Source organism: Microcaecilia unicolor, chromosome 8, assembly GCF_901765095.1.
Source record: "Microcaecilia unicolor chromosome 8, aMicUni1.1, whole genome shotgun sequence".
Classification (NCBI taxonomy): domain Eukaryota; kingdom Metazoa; phylum Chordata; class Amphibia; order Gymnophiona; family Siphonopidae; genus Microcaecilia; species Microcaecilia unicolor.
In genome coordinates this window covers 69,083,337-69,105,016 of record NC_044038.1, presented here as the reverse complement: position 1 = coordinate 69,105,016, position 21,680 = coordinate 69,083,337, and the positions used below count along the sequence as shown (strand labels likewise).

Here is a 21,680-nt window from a genome sequence, read left to right as displayed (position 1 = left end):
AGCGCAGGGAAGTTGGTCATTGGCCCCTAAGTGTAGGGCAATAGAAAACCAAGCTGCCACAGCTGGACAGTTAAAGATGGCAATAATCAGACTTGGGGTAGGGGGAGTAGTAGGTTAAAAAGAAAAGGAGGGCATGGGCGTTGAACAAGGTACAGAAACATATACCCATTAACCGGGAACGGTAGAGGGCCAGAAAGAGGAGATGACAAGTGTTAGAGCAGTGTAAGCAGTCAAACTTTTATGGCTGACAACTGTGCTCAGTTAGAGCAGCATAAGCAGAGGCAGCCAGCCAGACTGGATGACCCGAATTAGATTCTCATCTGCATTATCTATTATGTTAGTATTTTAGGTTTATGAGATTAAAGGTAGAGCATAAGATTAATGTTTGGGTTTATAGTTGGCTCTTAATTTCTATCATCTAACTGTAATCTCTGTTAGATTCCAAACTGGGTGCCAGAGGGCCCACCTGAAGACTCTGCAATATGTGTGAACTGTCAGAACAACAGTGTTGGGGATAAGTGTGATAGCTGCCTGTCTGGATACTTCCTGCTGGAGGGGAGATGCACCAAGTAAGTATGAGCTCTCTTTCCTCCACCCTACATCTTCATTCACACACACACCCTTTCTCAGGAAACATTATTGGCCTGATAAATTTGTACATGTATTTACATGGGGGAAATTACAAAAAACAAAAACAAACGCAAAAAAAACCTCTGTAAGTAATTTGCAAGTCCCATGGACCTACAGGGTGGTAACTTTCAAAGGGAATTGCCCTGTGCAGTTTTTCTTTAGAAATTGGGGTTAGGCTGTGCTGGTGAACTTTGCACTTGTTTTGTTGCAGGCACTGAAATGAAGGTCCCATGTATACATTCCCTGGCCTGGTCAAACCTTGCATCCCTATCTGTGCTCTTTTATGATGCAGCCAAAGTGCTGACCCCATCTCTTTTTGTTGTGGCTAAAAGGAAACTAATGCAACTGCTTAGTTGCCTGGGAAGATTCCTTTAAAAATTGCTGTCATCATGTTACTGGCTTGCCAGCATGATTCAGTATATTTTGCTACCATAGCTCCTGTTTCTCCTGTTCCTCCTCAGGATTGAAAGGTATGATTTCTGTTGAAGAAAGGTGATGAATGAAGTTCTCAGAGATCATTGAAACACAGACTGAATTTAAACACTTATGTTTAGTTTGTTCATGGCCTGTGTTCTTCCTATCTTGCAGAATTCTTATCACTTAAACCACAGTAAAACTCCTCATGTCATTTTGTATCAATTGACTGCACAAAAAAAGCACAAAAGGGCCTTCAGGGCTGAAACAATCAAGAGATCTTTTAATTGATCCAGTCCTGAAGGCCCTTTTGTGCTTTTTTTGTGCTGTCCTTGTCTGTGTACCAGTGGCGTAGCTACGTGGGGCCTGAGGGGGCCCGGGCCTCCGTAGATTTGGCCCTGGCCCCGGCCCCCTGCCCCACGATTCCCTTCAACCCCCCTCCCGCCACCAACTCTCCCCCGCCGTCGCTGCCCGCCCCATCGCCACAAATGATACCTTTCTTGAAGAGAGAGTTCCTTCCGCGCTCGAGTAGCGCCTTTCTTCAACGAAGTTCCGGCGATCAGCTGTTTTGAAACAGCTGATCGCCGGAACTTCGTTGAAGAAAGGCGCTACTCGAGCGCGGAAGGAACTCTCTCTTCAAGAAAGGTATCATTTGCGGCGACGGGGCGGGCAGCAACGGCGGGGGAGAGTTGGTGGCTGGAGGGGGATTGAAGGGGATCGTGGGCAGGCCGACAGGGGGGGTCCGATGTGGTGGCGGCGGCGGCAGCTCGGGGTGGGCGGCTAAACAGTGCCCCCCCCCCCCCACCTCGGGCTCTGGCCCCCCCTCCTGGCGAGGTCTGGCTACGCCCCTGCGTACGTTTGGACCCTCTCTTTTGCTACCTGGTATATCAATTGATTGCAATTTTTCCCCCTTTCTACTCTGAGAAAGAAAAGTTCTTTTAAGAAATTGTTTACAACAGTTATACCACATTGTTTGATACCTACATTGAATCAAATCTCTTATTTTTAGAAAATGACTTAAAACTTGGCTTTTTAGTAAGATTTTTTGTTAGATTTTTTTTTTTTGGGGGGGGGGGATATTTGGTTTTGTAATAGATATTTTATGATGTTTTAATTGCAATTGATTTTTTAGCAGTTTGGATTTCTTTAACTTGTATCTTATGATTTTATTGATTGATATATATATATATATATATATATATATATATATATATATATATATATATATATATATTTATTTTTTTTTTTTAACTTTTACATTCCATGAAACAGGATATGCTAAAATAACGAAGTCCAGGTTATTGAGAACAGCAATCATCACGTTAAAGAAAATGAAAGGATTTTTGGATAACTAAAAATTGCTTCATTGACATAACATTTTGTTATTACTATTCAAAAGTCAACTCTTTGCTTCTGTATCTAAAAGAGATTTTTATTGATTAGTATTGTGTGTTATCACTCACTTTTGGAGCGACTTTTGTAGGTAGAAGCAGTATATAAATTCTTACGTTATATCTGGGCTGGTTGTGCTCAATATCTTTGAGTGATGTTGCAGAGGGGTTAGGAAGAATAGCATAGACAAAGATTATTTGAGGGGGGGGGGTATGGGGTGGAAGCCAGGGCCGGTGCTAGGGTGCCTGGCTCCCCCTAGATTTACCACACCCCTTTTACCGGCCATGGTGCTTATAAACAGGCATCATTGAAAATATTACACCAGTATAGGAGAAGAAAAATAACTTGTTTTTTTTTTTCATTTTAAATAATTTCTGTAAGCTGTTACAGCTCCAGTATACCCAAAATAACACAAACCAAATTAGCATACAGGAATTAGGAGAACAGTCTTGCCAAACCTAAAACAATATGTTATCAAAATCTCTGTCACACATGCAGAGCAGAGATAGCCCCTTTTCAAATTCTTCAAAAATTAACCTGAAATCCTAAGAAGCTAGACTCTGCATGCAGCACAATACCAGAAAAACAGAAAGAAAAACATTGCTATACATTGCAAAATAAGACAGCAGATGTAAATTCTCAAATTGGACATATTCCAAACACTAAAATGAAAATAAAATTATTTTTTCTACCTTTGTTGTCTAGTGACTTAGTTTTTCTGATCATGTTGGTCCCAGTCTTTGATTCTGCTGCTCTCTTAACTCCGTTTCCAGGGCTTCCTTTTCATTTATTTCTTTACTTTCCTCCTTTCTTCATTTCTTGCCCTACATCCGTAGGTAAAAGCTGGGTCCTCCATGGACTTGACTGGAGAAGGTATAGAGTGGATCCAACTTTTGCCTATTTTCTCCATCCATGTGTGGTTTTTCTCCTCTTTTCCTTTTCCCTCATCTCTGTTCTGTATGCATCTCCTTCCTCTTTCTTCCCTCTCCTCCATCCATGTCCAGCATTTTTCCTCTCCTCCCTCCATCCATGTCCAGCATTTTTCCTTTCTCTCCTCCCCTCCATCCATGTCCATCTCCTTCCTCTGTCTTCCCTCCTTTCCATCCATGTCCAGAATTTCTCCTCTCTCCCCTCCATTCATGTGCACCTCCTCCTCTGTCTTCCGTCCCCTTCATTCACGTCCAGCATTTCTCCTCTCCCCTCCCCTCCCCTCCGTTCATGTGCATCTACTTCCTCTGTCTTTTCTCCCCTCCATGTCCAGCATTTCTCCTCTCTCCCTTCCTCTCCGTCCATGTGCATCTCCTTTCTCTGTCTTCCTTCCCTTCCATGTCTAGAATTTCTCCTTTCCATCCTTGTGCATCTCCTCTGTCTTCTCTCCCCTCCATCAGTGTCCAGCATTTCTCCTCTCTCCTCCATCCATGTGCATCTACTTCCGCTGTCTTCACTTCCCCGCCAACCGTATGCATCTCCTTTCTCTGTCTTTCCTTCCCTCCATCCCTCTTCAACATTTCTCCTCTGTTCCCTTCCCTCCACTCCATCCATGTCCAGCATTTCTCCTCTCTCCCCTCCATTCATGTGCATATCCTTCCTGTCTTCCCTCACCATCCATGTCCAGCATTTGTCCTGCCCTCCCCCCATCCATCCATGTTCAGCAACTCTCCTGTCTCCCCTGCTCTCTCCTCCATCCATCCATCCATGTCCAGCAACTCTCCTCTCTTTCCTGCCTTCTCCTCCATCCATATCCAGCAATTCTCTCTCCCCTGCCCTCCCCTCCATATCCAGTGATTTCTCCTCTATCCTCCCCTCCCATCCATGTCCAGCGATTTCTCCTCTGTCCTGCCCACCCCTCCCATCCATGTCCAGCGATTTCTCCTCTGTCCTGCCCACCCCTCCCATCCATGTCAAGCAATTTCTCCTCTGCTCTCCCCTCCCATCCATGTCCAGCAGTTCTCCTCTGCCCTCCTATCCCATCCATGTCCAGTGACTTGCCCCAACCCCCACCTTCCCCCATTTTAAACCCCGAGTTCCAGTTCCAACCCCAGCCCTCACCTGCCCGGCCTCAGCTTCCCACAACAGCCCTCCTTTCCTTCCTGCCGCCCTGCCTTTAAAACTTTTATTTTACCTCAAGTCGCAGTGGCGGCAGTGAAAGCAGCCAGGCTCGCCTCACCTCCAGCCTTCCCTTCCCTCTTAGTGTCCCGCCCTCATCTGATGTAATTTTCCTGTTACCGCGAGGGCGGGACACTGAGAGGAAAGGGAAGGGAAGGCTGGAGGCGAGCCGAGCCTGGCTATTTTCACTGCTGCCACTTCCGCCGCTGCGACATGAGGTAAAATAAAAGTTTTAAAGGCAGGGTGGCAGGAAGGAAAGGAGGGCTGTTGTGGGAAGCTGAGGGTGGGCAGGTGAGGACAGAGAGCTGCCTGAGTTTCCCGGCAGCGGTAAGCATGGCTTGGGGCACCTTCCAGAGGTCTGTACCCTCCTGCCATGCTTACCGGGTTGCACCGGCCCTGGTGGAAGCACCCTCCCCTCTCCAATGTTCCAAGTGCCCATGCTGAATCAGTTGTGTCCTTCCCATTGCTAATCTGATTTCCCTACTTCTTGCTTTCACCCTCTAAACTAAGCAGATAAACTACACCTGTGCATAAAAGTTTGTGTTTTTTGGATGAAAGTAAGATTGTAGAGGGGATCCACCTGAGGGGGGAGTACATTGTAGGAGAGTTTGAATGTTGGCAGGTGGGCTTCAATACTTTAAAAAGGCATAGATTATGAATTTTGATTGTAGAGATCTGACAAAGCAGGAGGGAATATAATAACATAGTAACATAGTAGATGACGGCAGAAAAAGACTTGCACGGTCCATCCAGTCTGCCCAACAAGATAAACTCATATGTGCTACTTTTTGTGTATATGCTACTTTGATTTGTACCTGTCCTCTTCAGGGCACAGACCGTATAAATCTGCCCAGCACTATCCCCGCCTCCCAACCACCAGCCCCGCCTCCCACCACTGGCTCTGGCATAGACCGTATAAGTTTGCCCAGCACTATCCCCGCCTCCCAACCACCAGCCCCGCCTCCCACCACTGGCTCTGGCATAGACCGTATAAGTTTGCCCAGCACTATTCCCGCCTCCCAACCACCAGTCCCGCCTCCCACCACCGGCTCTGGCACAGACCATGTAAGTCTGCCCAGCACTATCCCTGCCTCCCAACCACCAGCCCCACCTCCCGCCACCGGCTCTGGCACAGACCGTATAAGTCTGCCCAGCACTATCCCCGCCTCCCAACCACCAGTCCCGCCTCCCAGCACCGGCTCTGGCACAGATCGTATAAGTCTGCTCAGCACTATCCCCGCCTCCCAACCACCAGCCCCGCCTCCCACCACCGGCTCTGCCACCCAATCTTGGCTAAGCTCCTGAGGATCCATTCCTTCTGAACAGGATTCCTTTATGTTTATCCCACGCATGTTTGATTCTATTACTGTTTTCATTTCCACCACCTCCCGCGGGAGGGCATTCCAAGCATCTACTACTCTCTCCGTGAAAAAATACTTCCTGACATTTTTCTTGAGTCTGCCCTCCTTTAATCTCATTTCATGTCCTCTCGTTTTACCGCCTTCGCATCTCCGGAAAAGGTTCATTTGCGGATTAATACCTTTCAAATATTTGAACGTCTGTGTCATATCACCCCTGTTTCTTCTTTCCTCCAGAGTATACATGTTTAGGTCCGCAAGTCTCTCCTCATATGTCTTGTATCGCAAATCCCATACTATTCTCGTAGCTTTTCTTTGCATCGCTTCAATTCTTTTTACATCCTTAGCAAGGTACGGCCTCCAAAACTGAACACAATACTCCAGGTGGGGCCTCACCAACGACTTATACAGGGGCATCAACACCCCCTTTCTTCTGCTGGTCACACCTCTCTCTATACAGCCTAACAACCTTCTAGCTAAGGCCACCGCCTTGTCACACTGCTTCGTCGCTTTCAAATCCTCAGATACTATCACCCCAATGAGCTCAGATGTTCACAAAGCAAGAAAGACCTTGAGGTGGAGCTATCTAGTGGCATCAAGGTAATGAAAGAACAAGGAAGCAGCCAGAGCCAGAAGATGCTAGGGTACTTAAGGAGAGGTAAAACTAGTAGGAAAAAAAGAATTGATTTTGCTATTGTATAAGTCACGATGAGAACTCATTTGCCATGTTGGAAACCCTACCTCAAGAATACAGACAGTGTGAAGGCAGTCCAGAGAATGGTGAAAGGTGTGAAACAGAAACACTCTTAAATGAGACTTAAGAATCTAAATATATATACCATAGAGGAGAGGAGAGACAGAGGACCATGGGAGGCTATTCCAAGGGGTGCTGAGCAGGGATGGTAGCCATCTGTCAAAGAAGGGAAGAAGTATCTTCAGCAGCAGACTGGCTAACCTACTGAAGAGGGCTTTAAACTAGAATTGTTGGGGCAGGGTGATCAAAGCCCAAAGGTAAGTATGAGCCCCAAGGTAAGTGAAGAATTAAATACCTCTACACAAATGGGAAAAAGAGGCAGCATCTGGAAAGCAGTATATACTAATGCCCAAAGTATGGAAGATTTTAGATCTTGAGGCTGTGATGGAAGAGGTTGATTTGGATCTAGTGGCGATCACAGAGACAAGGTTCACAGAGAACTATGATTGGGATGTAGTTATATCGGGTTATAAGCTATTCATGAAAGACAGGGTAGAAACAAAAGTGAGGGTGGGTGGCATTATGTGTTAAACATAATATTAAAGCCACACCTACAGGGTAAGGAAGAGGCACTGTGTCTTGCTCCGCCAAAGGATGAGCAGCTTGCTGGTGTGAGCCCTTTGAAAAGGCGGAGTGAACCCCTCCTTCTCCAGAGGACAGCCGACCCACCCCCACTCTTCGCCTGGGAAGGCCGCCGTTCCCTGGAAGTTGAGCCTCCAGGTGCGGGCAGCCTACAGGGCTTCTGGAACAGGGAGCGGACAGGCCCCGCAGATAGCGCAGGTCTGGATTCCCGGAAGTCAACTGGTCCGAGGTCCCGGGGAACTGGCACGCCGGCGTGGAGGACAGCGGCGGCAGAGGTAGAGGCAGGCAGCGGTCTAGATAAGTCAGTAGCAGGCAATGGTCAAGGCAGGCAGCAGTCAAGAAGAGTCAGTAGCAGGCAATGGTCAAGGCAGGCAGCGGTCAAGAAGAGTCAGTGGCAGGCAGCGGTCAAAAAGAGTCAGTGGCAGGCAATGGTCAAGGCAGGCAATATCCGATAGCAAGGTACAGAGTTCCATCCAATGATGCGGAGCTCTCAGGAACGAGAAGCCTAAGCACTGGCTAGGAGGAGTGGTGCTCCTTAAGTAGTCTTCCTCATTAGCGCGGGGCCCCAGCTGGTGCTTCCTGCGGTTGAGTCTTCAGGTAACCAATCCGAGGTGACGCTAGTCACCGCTTCCCCTGCTTGCTCCCGCAACCGGAAGAGACGCCGGCTATCCTCCGCCGGCGCCATGTTGCAGGGGTTCCATCCCGGAAGTGGAAAGCCAGCCATCGGCGGCAACAAGGTGAGAACACCCGGCGATCCTCTGTAGCCGGACTGAAGGCAATGGCTGCCTCTCCCTACTGGCCGGCGATAGCCGGCCACCGGAGGACCTGCGGCGAAGGCCGGCCATCCATGGCGGGCCCGGGCCCCATGGCCCACTGGTACCAGCGGCGAGCAGGTGAGTGTTGGTCCCGGCGGAAGACGGGACACACTTTGGGTCAATCTGGAAAGAGGGATTTTAGCTCTTGAGGCTGTGATGGAAGAGGTTGATTTGGATCTAGTGGCAATCACAGAGACATGGTTCACAGAGAACTATGATTGAGATGTAGTTATACATGGCTATAAGCTATTCATGAAAGACAGGGTAGGAACAAAAGTGAGGGTGGGTGGCATTATGTGTTAAACGTAATATTAAAGCCACACCTACAGGGTAAGGAAGAGGCACTGTGGGTCAATCTGGAAAGAGGGAATGCTTTTTTATGGCTTATTTTGTATGGCTTTAAAATCTTTTCTGTTTCAAAATTTCTAACGTCTTACGTGACAATGAAGCTATACAATTTTGAATTAAATGTGAATTACCTGTTATATTTACTGCTATGTAATTTTTTATTGATTACAGAGTATGGGCAGACTGGGTCATAAGGCCTTTATCTGCCGTCATGTTTTTATGTTTCTATGTAAGGACTGTGTTTGTGAGGAGCTGGCAAACTAAAGGTGGACAAAGCGATGGGGCCGGATGGTATACATCCAAAGGGTAGTGAAGGACCTTAGGGAAGTTCTAGTGGCTCTGCTGGCTGACTTTTCAATGCTTCTGTGGAGTCAGGCCTGGTCCCAGTGGACTGGAGAAAAGCAGATATGGTTTCTGTCCACAAAAGCAGAAGTAAGGAAGAGATTGGGAACTACAGGCTGGTAAGTCTGACTTCTGTGGTAAGTAAATTAATAGAAACATGGATTCACAACCAAGAAGACCCCATAACCCTAGATCTCTGCCCACCAGGATACAAAATCCTTCACTGGACTAGAATGGGAAAAAGAGGAGGAGGCATCGCCCTAATTTACAGAGCACATTTCACTACAGAAACCATTGCTGAATCCATAACACCACAACTCAAAATTGCCACTGTCAGGATATAAGGCAGATCCCTCCTTGACCACCTGAGCTGTATCATATTCTACAGACCCCTTGGAAACTGGAATGAAGCCCAGACAAATCTCATGGACTTTGTCAAATACATATGTTGCAAACCCAAATGTTGTGGTCATAGGAGACTTTAACCTACACTTAGAATGCAATGAGTTTCTCCAACTGTGGGACTTCCAATGGCCAGAAGTGAACTCAACACATGTAAAAGGGCACGCACTAGATTTACTAACAAATTCTCCACAGAACGAAACTTCTCGATAATAGACCCAAAATGGATGGAAACACCATGGTCCGATCATTTCAGACTAAATATGACCCTACACCGGAAGAAGAAAGGTCCTCACAAACATAAGAACGTTCCACATACAAAACAAGAGGAACGGTGGACCTGAAAACATTCTGGCAATCTATATACGGAAAAAATGGTCTTCACAAATCAATTCCATAGATTTCCTCGAAGAATGGGACAAAAGATATAACAAGGTACTAAATGAAATAGCACCCATACGAACCAAAACCTCGCACAAACACAACATGATCCCATGGTTCAACAAAGAACTAAAAACAATCCAGAAGACTCGAACGAACCTGGAGAAAAGAAACAAAATGAACAAACACTAAATACATGGAAAGAGACTCAGAAGAAATACAAATGTAAAATAAGACAATCCAAAAGAAAACACTATAAAGAACAAATAGGTACAGATTACAAAGACATGAAGAAACTAAACAAATTAGTGAACAATCTACTAGACACCAAAACAGTAACAACTTCGAATGTAAACCTCCTGCCTGCAGATGAACTAGCCATGTACTTGAAAGAAAATATAACCAACTTACGCAAAAGCCTGCATCAGGAAAACACCAACCTTGAAACTGGATCCACACCTAGGGGAATACCCATGAACCGAACCTGGACAAACTTCACCCATCTCACCACTGAAACAGTGGCTCAGGCAATTAGAAAATTCTCTTCTGCTCACTGCCAACTAGATACCTGTCTTAACTATATTATGAACCCCCCCCCCCCTCGAACGCTTCATCACCGATTTAACAGCCCACCTTAATTTCATGTTCCAGGAAGGCCAGTTCCCTCGAGAAACATCTTACACCCATCCCAAAAGACACAAAGAAAAAGAAACAAAATCACAAACTATAGGCCAATTGCATCTATACCTCTGAAAACCAAAATGATGGAAGGCATAGTGGCCAAGCAACTAACAGAATACCTCACCAAATTCACCATACTGCACGAATCACAATCCGGCTTCAGACCCCACCATAGTACAGAAACAGTACTAGTCACACTCCTGACCAAATTCAAGCAGGAAATTGCAATTGCCAAGAACATCCTCCTACACCAATTCGACATGTCGAATGCATTTGACATGGTCGACCACCACACACTGCTAAGAATCCTTGATAAGATAGGAATTGGAGGGAAAGTACTTACTTGGATCAAGGGATTCCTGACCACCAGGGTTTACCAAGTAAAGTCAAACTCAGATATCTCCCCGCCTTAGAAAGCAGAATACCACAGGGATCACCACTCTCCCCTATACTATTCAACCTAAGGATGACCCCACTATCCAGGTCCCTATCCAAGTGAGGCCTCAACCCATTTCTGTATGCTGATGATGGCACAATTTATATTCACTTCATAAGCCTGTCCCTATAATTTTTGCATTCAAGTAAGCGGTCTTGAATGCAAAAATGATAGGGACAGGCTTATGAACCTCAACATGTATACGCTGGGAGAGAGGAGACATGATAGAAACGTTTAAATATCTCAAGGGCATTTATGTACAGGAAGAGAGCCTTTTTCAAATGAAGGAGAGCTCTGGAATGAGGGGTCATATGACAAAGTTAAGAGGGAATAGGCTTAGGAGTAACCTAAAGAAGTATTATTTCACAGAAAGTGTGGTGGAGGCATGGAATGGCCTCCCGGTGGAGGTGGTGGAGTCGAGGACTATTCCAGAATTTAAAAAGGCATGGGATAAGCATGTGGGATCGCTTAGGAACAGGAAGAATTAGGGGTTACAGAGGATGGGCAGACTGGACGAGTCATATGGCCTTTATCTGCCGTCATGTTTCTATGTTTCAAACAGAACCCATCAGAAATCACCTCTGAAATCATGAACATCATGGAATCCTGGGCATCAGCATTCAAACTGAAACTCAATAGTGAAAAAACACACTTTCTCATCCCAATACAACACTGAACATCCCACAACGACCAATGCCTTGGGCTCAACTCTCCCAATCTCAACCTGAAAATCCTAGGCATTACCATAGACCAAAACTTGTCACTTGAGAACCAAGCCAAGGCCATGACAAAGAAAATGTTCTACACAATGTGGAAACGCAAACAAATAGAACTGTACTTCCTAAGGGATGTATTTCGTAACATGATCCAGACAGTGGTGCTAGCCAGCATAGACTACTGCAATGGAATCAACGCAGGATGCAAAGATCAAATCGTAATGAAACTACAAACAGCACAAAACAAGACAGCCAGGCTTATCTACGGAAAATCCTGATTTGAAAGCACGAAACCCCTCCAAAAACTACACTGGCTACCAATCAAAGCATGCATAGCCTTCAAGATCTGTTCTGTGGCACACAGAATTATCTACAACCTAGCACCAGGCTACATGACTGAACTGACTTACCAATTAGAAACATAGAGAAATCACGATATCATACTTAACCCTTCACTACCCAAGATGTAAGAGCCTGAAATACAAATCATCATACACCTCCAGTTTCTCCTTTATAGGCACCCAACTATGGAACACATTGCCAAAAAAACTAAAAAAAACGAACAATTACCTGAATGTCCGAAAAAACCTAAAGACCCACCTTTTCAGGAAGTTCATCCCCTCAGAACCAACTTAAACATCCAGACCACTGAAACACAACCTAAATACTTGTGGAAAAAGAACAGCAATGCAAACCTTTCTACCGCCTATCCAGCCCAATCCACCCCAAACATATTGTAAATGCAGACTATGCAATCTCTAATCAATTGCACTAAATACTCTGTATTCAGTTACACCAGAATCTGTAACCATCTCCCTGGAAACATGTAAGCCATATTGAACCTACCAGTAGGTAGGAAAATGTGGGATACAAATGTAATAAATTAAATAAAAAAGAGTATAGTAAAGATTTTGGAATCCAATGGATTACAGGACCCAAGGCAGCATGGTTTCACTAGAGGAGGGCCTTGTCTGACAAATCCGATTAATTTCTTTGGGTGACCAGAGAGTTGGATCGAGGGAGAGCGCTAGATGTCATGTATTTAGATTTTAGCAAAGCTTTGACACAGTTCTGCATAGACAGCTAATAAATAAATTGAGTGCCCTCAGTATGGGCCCTAAGGTGACTGACTGGGTTAGGAACTGGTTGAGTGGAAGGCAACAGGTTAGTGGTAAATGGAGCTCATTCTGAGGAAAAGGATGTTACTAGTTGGTATGCTGCAAGGTTCAATTCTTAGGCCAGTTCTTTTTAGCATTTCTGTAAGCAATATTACTGAAGGGCTGTCTGGTAAGGATTGCCTGTTTGTGGATGATACCAAAATCTGCAATAGAGTAGACACTGTTTTAATGCCCCCCTTTTAGACCTCTTCTTGACTCCTCTGGGAGGCATCAGAAGGCGGAGGTCACACCTTATTCCCATGACCACAGCTTTCTGTCTAATAGGGTTTAAGGAGATCTTTGGCCAATTATGTTCCCACATATAAAGATCTATCTTAGTTAGTTCAAGGAGTGAGGATCTCTTGTGTATGGTTTTCTTTGTAGAATAAATGACAGATAAAGAATAAGTAGAAATAAAGACAAGGATAGTTTTCAGAAATAGGATTTTGTTTATTCTTACCAAAATAAAGTCTTCTATTCAATACATTCATCAGACAGGTTCTGGGTTCAATGGAACAGAGCTTCTGTTCTCCAAGACAAGTTGGGGAATGTTCCAACTATCTGGCAAAATCTTCTCTCTTTTATAGGCACAGGTCTTAATACAAGTTAATGGCAAGAGCTTTTTTTTTCTTAATATTTCACAACCTCTGAATCATTTTTTTCCCTTTTCCGGCAGATGTCCATCTGTACCTTCTTCTTTCCGGTTTTAGCTATTACAAGATTTCCGCTATTGTCAATAACATGTTTTTTTCTGTTACAAAAATATCTGCACCTGTTTCCGCTTTTGTCAACATCTTATTTTTCTCATCCTGATAAAAATATCCTATTATTGACATCTTAGTTTCATATCTACTTTCATATGCTCTTATGATCTGAGTACCACAAACTTCATTTTAAAAACCAGATTTCATCCATTTTAGTCCATTATTCAATCATCATATGTGCTACATTCAATTTGTAAGTTGTACCAGGTTTCATTAAGACTCCTCCTGCAATCCTGCTTTTGCAGGTTCTCAACTATAAGGCCATCAGTGGGTTATCAGACCTAGTCAGGGCTCCTCAGCTGGTTAAAACCATGTAACTTGGCCCACCACCATTCCAGTGGATAGGCCTCAAGCTACAACACATATTAACATTCCCCTCTTCACCCTATCTCATAGGGTGACACCAGGGTTAACATACCATGGTACCATCCATTCCAGAAGGTATCCCATAAAACTATTGGCCTGGAGAGTTTATTCAAAAACCTGATATGGTCAGATTACGGAGATTCAGATCATAACATAGGCACTACTTCAGTCATTTCAATCCTTCTTGGGACTTGCCCATACCTGCGATCAAGTAACATACTATAATTACACCAATAATATTTCTCAACCCATTAGTATGCAGGTTCTATTCTTACTCTTACATAGGTGTATATATATTCATAACAATCAATCATTCTTTGGTTATATACTGATTATATCTTAAGTATATATTTGCATAGATTATATAGTTATATTGCTTATAGATTACATCATTTCATAAAGCTTAACGTTCTATATTGTATCCCTGTGTGCTGTAATTGATTATACAGTTGCAGACATTTCTACAGTGTCTCTAGCATTTGCATAACGATTGGTCCGTCTCAAAGGGAGATAGTCCAATGTGTTATCTCCAGTGGTGTTGGGAAGGAGATTTTCATACAGGACATAGTGTCCTGCTGTTGTCTTCTTTGTTATTGCGGTTTCAATTAAGCGTTCTACTAAGCCTCTAGCACAAGGGATTATGCAGCATCCTACTAATACAAAAATTGCTACCACTATGATTATGGTGGTGGCTGCAGAAATGATAAATGTCTTCCATTTACCAAATGCTTTATCCATCCAACCAGTCCAAGATGTGTCGACACCAGAGTTCTCTGCCAATTCTTGTGACAGTGAGGTTAAGCCTTGTAAAGCTCTGGTGATCGATCCATCTGGAGCAGTATTGTTGGGGATAAAAGTGCAACACTGTGTACCTATCTTACGGCACACCCCGCCATCCGCTGCCAAAATCTGGTCAAGCACTAATCTATTTTCTAACGTCATTCTGCTGGTGGCATCTAATTGTGTTGCAATTTCTTGGACCGCGTCTCTGGTGTAATTGACAAATCTCTGCTGGTTGTAGTATATATAGTTAATCCAGTCTAAATTTTTATTTATAGTAGCCCACCAAAAGAAAACTGATTCGAACCCTGCGGCTATCTGGTTTCTGGCTTTGAACTCATCAGGTACCCCTCTTGGAACTCCAATTGCATCTATATAGACACGATCATCAAAGGATCCAGGCATAGCATCTCTCTTCACTCGTGAGGAAGAGCTGCTATGAGGAGGGAGCAAGGATGCTATAATGATTGGAATTACCAATTTGACTAGGGCACATCTTCCTGTCCAACTTTTGTGAAGTGTATGGTGGATAGTATGCGTTCCACAGTACCACCATATGTCTGCTCTAGCCTGTGAAAACTCTGTGAGGTTCAGATTTCGCAGAGTCCCTTTTTCTAGGGTTGTGTTACAATTGGTCAAATTCCCTAGAAACCGTGTATTTTTCACCCCATATCGTTCCAGACATGTATGATATCTGGTAGCAGGATCTGGAATCCTGAATGCAGGTGGAACCCTCATCCGAGGAGGTAAGTAGGGGTGTTGTTCGTCAAGATGTTGACAAGACTGATTCACTTCAGTTGTTACCTGAAGTAACTCTAGCATACACCAAAAACCATCTGGGTCATTGTGGAGATCCAAAGGAAAGGGGACTACCGTTGGTTCTGCTCTTGCATGGGAACAAAAATAACAATTAGAGACATTCAAACTCTTTGTAGTATAATGTGCCCATTCGAGCCACAAGTTTGTCTCTCCAAATCCTGTTTCTAGTGCCATTAAATCTTTGGAATTATTAATTGGCACGATCTGGTAAGGAATCTTTACTTCTGGGATCTTTGTTGGCATCAAAGGATTCTTTTCTGGTTGTGCTGGGGGTGGAACAATCTTAAATTTGCCAATGGGGTCTCTACCTGTGGCATCAATTCCTAAGGAATAAGTTCTGTATGTAACAGCCGTTACTCCTCTGAAAGTGATAGCCACTTGATTACATTTGGTCATTGAACAAAGGCCAGTCACTCGCAATTTCATAATGGAAATGCTCTTTTTGAGATCTGGAATTTCGCTACCTGAGTAGGGAACCCATGAACCTGTGTACCACCATACTTGCGCCCAACTTCCGCAATTGGAGAAGGGACACAGGTATATTTCAAAAGCTGACAAATATTGCTGCACAGGATGTTCACCACACATAGTGTAGGCACACACATCAAGGGTTATTGTGGTCGTGTCTTTTGTGGTGGGTAATGTTATTTCGTAAGTGGTCGTAAATTTTTGCAGAAATTTTTCTAAATCCTGTGCTCCATGTACAATGGGCATGGTGAGCACACACAAGAAAAGGGCCAGGCACTTCATGTTGGTAGTTTTCATGATTAGATGTTAGATCTGGACTGTACAAAAGGCAATTGGCGGCTAAGAATAAAAGTGAGTAACAGAATCACCCCTAGGGTTTTAGCAAGAGCTGCAATGACAATAATCAATATCCCAAAATATACCAAGACTTGATATATCATTTAGGTATGACTTGGGTAAGGGGGGTAAACTCTGATAGCCCCTTTCTCAGTGGGATCGGGTACTTCGAAAAGACTATATATTTCCAAAGGTCCCAATCCAACCTCTCTGAGAAACAAAAAAGGTATCCAGTCAGTGCCAAGTATGGCGTATGTGAATAACCAAAAATCCACCACGTCACCAGTTTCTGGTCTTATTAGGAGCTCATCAGTCTGTTCAACCTGTAAACCCAAGCTTCCTCCAAATAATGCCAGAGTATGAGTAACTGTTCGACTGGGACCGAGTGTCCAACTCTCAAGTAAGGGTTCACACAGTGTCTGATATCGAGTGAGGGGATCCCAATTGGGATCGTCTTCTGGAGCTGGGTCCCAATGGGGAAATCTTAATTCTCGAGGATCTAAAAGGTACTCTGGGATTACTTGATCATCTAAATGAGGCGACGGTAGTGGAGATTCAAGGGAAGGAACTGTTTGCAGCGGTGAAGGCTGGTTGTTTAGTCTGCTATGGGACATATATTATGTCACGGGTGTAACAGTTAATGGGGGTGTTGGGCTATCTGGGAGGGCGTGTAGCTGGGACTCTGATATTTGGAGTGGTTAAGGAAGTATTCGTGGGAGGAGGAACGTCAGTATTAGGCACCAAAGGATAAGGAGGAGGGGTGGTTCGCAATTCAGACAAGGTAATATTGTCCTCAAAAGTATTTGTAATAGTGGGGACAATATTGTCTGAGCTACTGTTAGTATCAGAAACACTTGTAGAATGCAAAACAGGAGAATCAGTAAGGACAGGAGTAGTTGCAGCGTTTTCAATAGGCACTGTAGGATTGCCAGTTGAAAAGTCTGTTGTGGCAGATGTGTCTGCCCAGGGGGTGGGATTCCTGGTGGCAAGGGGACTGATCTTTTTGAGGGATGTGTGTCCAAACAAGCGTGTGAATGTGGTGTACTGTTGGGGCTCTGTGTAGGCTGCTGTAGTAGGTGGTGGAACCGGAGTAGTTGCAAATACAGAAGTAGTTGCAAGTACTGCAGGGGTAGTTGCAAGTACAGAAGTAGTTGCAAGTACCGTGGCGTTTCCAATGGGCAAAGTAACGTTGCCAGTGGGAAAGGCACTGAGTGTGATCCAAAGATCAAAGAGGTTTCTGTCAGCAGTATAGGTAAACAGGGTAGTGAGAAACAACACCAAACCTATACAAAGTAGGATCAAGCACACAAGTCCAACAGCAAACAATCGAGCAGATGGAAAGCAGAAGAAGAGGGTGTACTGATGTAACACCGTAACTGCTGCTGAAACAACACTTGCCACTGTGCTGTTTGCGTCCGTGTCGTCTGGAATGGTGTCGTCTTCCGGATAAGTGTCGTCAAAGTCGTTGGACCAATGGGTATTGGTTTCAGATAACTGCTCAGAGTCACACTTGTCAACCGGGTAAAGTTCAGTTTTTTGTGGATCTGGTTCTTTGATGTCGTCAAGGGCAGAAAGGTTCTCTGAGGTTGGTTCCCTGCGGAGGGTTGATTCCCTGCGGAGGAGTATAGCAACTGGAGTGGCTGAGGAAGGTGGTAAGGGGATTGGAACTTTCTGTAAGGGAATAGTCTGTAAAGGGATGGTTTCTTCTGGAGTGGACTGTGACCGAACTTGGCGTGGCATTTATGTGGCCTGATTCGGGAAATACAAGTGTAAAATGTCGAGCAGCTCACTGATGTTGCTGTACAAATTCTGCAGAGTTAAAAAGTGCTCAGACTCTGGTTCACCCAGATCCAATTCACCTGCAAAGTTGCGGATTCGGATGAGACGGATACGTAGATCAACGTAGGGAAGTGGAAATTCAGGGACACAGGAAGGTGGTGGTGAGGATGGCCACTCAAAGGCAGGTTCAAGTACTGGTGGTTGTTCAGGTGGTGACTCAAGCTACAACACATATTAACAACACCCTGATGGTGTGGATAACGCGAGGAAAGAAACAGTGATCATAATATGATCAAATTTGAGCTGATATCTTGAGTGAAGTCAAAAAGGAAATCTACTTTAGCAACATCTAATTTTTGAAAGGATGACTACAACAAAATGAGGAAAATGATTAAAATGAAGCTAAAAGCATCGGCTGTATCTGCTTCATCCAAATTTACCTTCCCTCACTCTCACAGCATGGCTCCTGCAGCGGACATAATGAACTATTTTTCCTCTTCCCCAGCAGAACTTGATGTCCTCTTGGTGGCTAGGAAAGAATCCACAAGGAAAGCTTACAATTTTAAATGGAATCGTTTCTTCCACTGGTGCCAGTTTAAGGGTCAAAATTTTGTCAACTGCTCTTTCCTCCTTATTCGACTACTTCTTACCTTTCTCAGATTCAGGACTGTCAACTTCCTCGCTGAGGCCTCATCTAGGTGCTTTAGCAGTTTACCATGATTTTACTATTGGATAACCCTTAACAAAGAATCTAAGGCTGCATTTCTGAAGTAGGCTTTGAAAACTGTAAGGCTGTTTATGGTTATTCTGCATGCTGTTTTAGATTCTTTTAATTTGTCAGTTTATATTTCTTATCTTTTCATTACTTTTTATTCTTTAATTTATGTAGGACTGCATTTTGATTAAAATTTGTAATCGTGTGATTAAAAAAAGTCTCATGAAGGGCCTACATAATGTGAAGCCACCAATAAAGCCTCCAACTCCATCATGGGATCTTAATTTAATACTGAAGCAACTCACCTTACCTAGTTTTGAACCTCTCTCCCTAGCTTCAGATAAGTTTCTTACATGGAAGGCAGTTTTCTTAATAACCATCATGTCACGAAACGCCTAGCCATCTGTCTGGGCTACCCCACGGCCACTTAGAGGGTCTATCCCCAGCATAGCTCAGGTCCACCTGCACCTGCCGCTTGTGCTCTACACTAGCACCCTTCTCCCACCAACTGGGTCCCAACCGCCTCTGGGTGAGTCTCCCACTCTCAAATTATCCACAGTGATTTCTAGGTTACTGAGAGCCACACTCTCAGTGGTCCCACAGTTCCCAGAAAGCACTCACAGACCCAACACACAAACCACCAGGATTCTTAGTCCAGAAAAGAAGAAGCAATAGACTAAATAGACAAATAGACTGCAACACAGTAAAACCAACAATCGTACTGGACATTATATAATCTTCCCTCTCTTCGAACCCCTTTGTGCCTGACTCTAATGTACCCTATTAGACCCCAACATCACCTGTATTCATTTCTCTGCCGGACTTGGCTAACGCCTTATGGCACTATGTAGGCCACATTGAGCCTGCAAATAGGTGGGAAAATGTGGGATACAAATGTAATAATAAATAAATAAAATTGTTTATTGTCATGAAAAAAATATTGAACAGTGAACCATAAAAACAGATGGAACAAAAATAGCACATAATAGGTAACTGAATGTGAATCAATTGTAAAACTAACTAAACATGTGTTTACTATCTAAATAGTACCTGGGAAGTACAGGAAATGTAGCTGCTCACAGATTACAGAATATAACTGCAAACAAGGTCTCGGTAAAGAGTTCTTTCTCTACTTCCAAGCTGAGACTGGAGAAAATACCAGTACATCCTAGCTGAATTTTGAGCTCCTGGGCCAATTAGCCCAGAACAACAAGTTTTTAAAATAGCTGGCCACATCATTGCAGGTTACCACTTATCATGAATTAACTAAAAAAGGAACAGTCAATTCTTGTAACAAATTTAAATATAAACATGCATCTCCTGCTGGCCAAACTAGAGAAATACACTTCAAGAAATAATACAGTTTTACAGGCTTAAAACCCACTGTTTTTTTTGTCACACATCACATCTGCCTGTTCCATCAGTAGTTGGTGTGGATGAGTAGACTGGATAGGCTGTATAGCTTTTATCTACAATCATTTTCTGTGTAAAAATTATCAGCTGTATGCATAGGAGCCAACTTTTCAAAATGATTGGGGGTGCTGACATTTTCTTTTTTACAGGTGGTGCATTCCCCCCTCCCTTGTCCCCCCTCCCTCCGAGTTCCAGAGTCCCCCTCCCTCCCTCCAAGTTCCAGGGTCCCCCTCCCTCCCTCCAAGTTCCAGGGTCGTCCCCCCTGCCCCCTCCGAGTTCCAGGGTCGTCCCCCCTCTAAGTTCCAGGGTCCCTCCAATTTCCGAGGCCCCCCCCTCCTCCCTTCCGAGTTCCAAGGCCCCCCCTCCTCCCTCCCTCCCTCCCTCCCTTTGAGTACCAGGCCCCCTCCCTCTGAATTTTTTTTTTTTTTTTTTTACAAGAAGTCTTTATTAAACCAAATATCAATACAATACAGCTTCATATTCGTTGGGTACAATGCGCTTCTGGTGCGGATAGTAGAAAAAGAATAAACACCTACCCAGCACGCTACATTTACATTGTAACTTTCCCATAGGTAACTTCTGAATTTTTTTTTTATTTTTTTTTATTTTTTTTTATTTATGTTAATTGTTTTATATTACATGTATTGATTAACTGAAACTTAAATGAACAATGGGAATCCCTAGCCCCCAACCCCCCCAACAACCCACCCTCCCTGACCTTCCCATACCCCTGCTCTTTGACCCTATAGTCCAAATGTAACAGTTCATCTTTCGTTTGACCTGTAAAGCTTACATTCTCAAAAAGTACTCCCATATAGACTGCCATCTGTGCAGCTGATGTTTTCTTTCGGCCATCAGCCGCTCCATTTCACATATGTATGTCAACTTGTTTTCCCACTTCTTAATGGGAGGAACCCCCTTCTGCTTCCAATGTGCTGCGATTACTACTCTAGCAGCCCCCACCGCCTGCCGCAACAGAGCTTGATGATGTGGTTTTAAGCCATGCATATCTGCAGAGAACAAGAAAAACTTGGGGGTCCACGGAACCACACACCCCACCCAACTCTGTAGTCGGTGGTGTACTGATTTCCAAAACGCCCGAATCTTCACACATCCCCACCACACATGCCCCATAGTCCCCTTATGGCCACACCCTCTCCAGCATAGGCCCAGTGTGGTCGGAAAGATGCGCTGGAGACGATCCGGTGTAAGGTACCACCAAAACAGAACCTTCAACACATTCTCTTTAAGGGGGACATGAACAGACACACCACTCGCTGCTCTTTCTATTCTCGCCCACTTGGGTCCACCCAGAGACACTCCTAGTTCCCGCTCCCAACTGGACCTATGCTGGGTGTAGCTGGAAACCTGTGCATTGACACTTTTGTATAAGCGTCCTATCAAGCCTCTTGATGAAACAAATTTAAAACAAATCTTCTCCACTTCCAGTCTTTGCCTCTGTATTACCTGACCCACCGCCTTCGTTTTAAGGAAGTGGGTAAGTTGCTGATAGGCATATGCGTCCCCCTCTCTAACTGAATATGTAGATTGCAGTGTGGCAAAAGACATCAGCGAACCGTTCTCTAACAATTGTCCCCAAGTCCTCAATCCCTCCCTATACCACCTCCTGAAAGGTCCAGCTACTGTCCCTGGCTTAAACAACGGGTTAAAGGCTATGGGTGACATCTGGGTTAGCACACAATGACCCTGTGGAAATAGACTATCC

At 44.4% G+C, this 21,680-nt stretch overlaps 1 protein-coding gene across 1 annotated transcript in view; it reads left to right on the top strand.

Annotated features, from left to right (window-relative positions):
- MEGF8 (multiple EGF like domains 8) overlaps nucleotides 1-21,680 on the top strand; it is a 223,616-nt gene that overhangs the window by 196,842 nt on the left and 5,094 nt on the right. Inside the window, 1 exon segment of the mRNA XM_030213349.1 lies at nucleotides 439-569. Coding sequence (XP_030069209.1) covers nucleotides 439-569 — 131 coding nt within the window.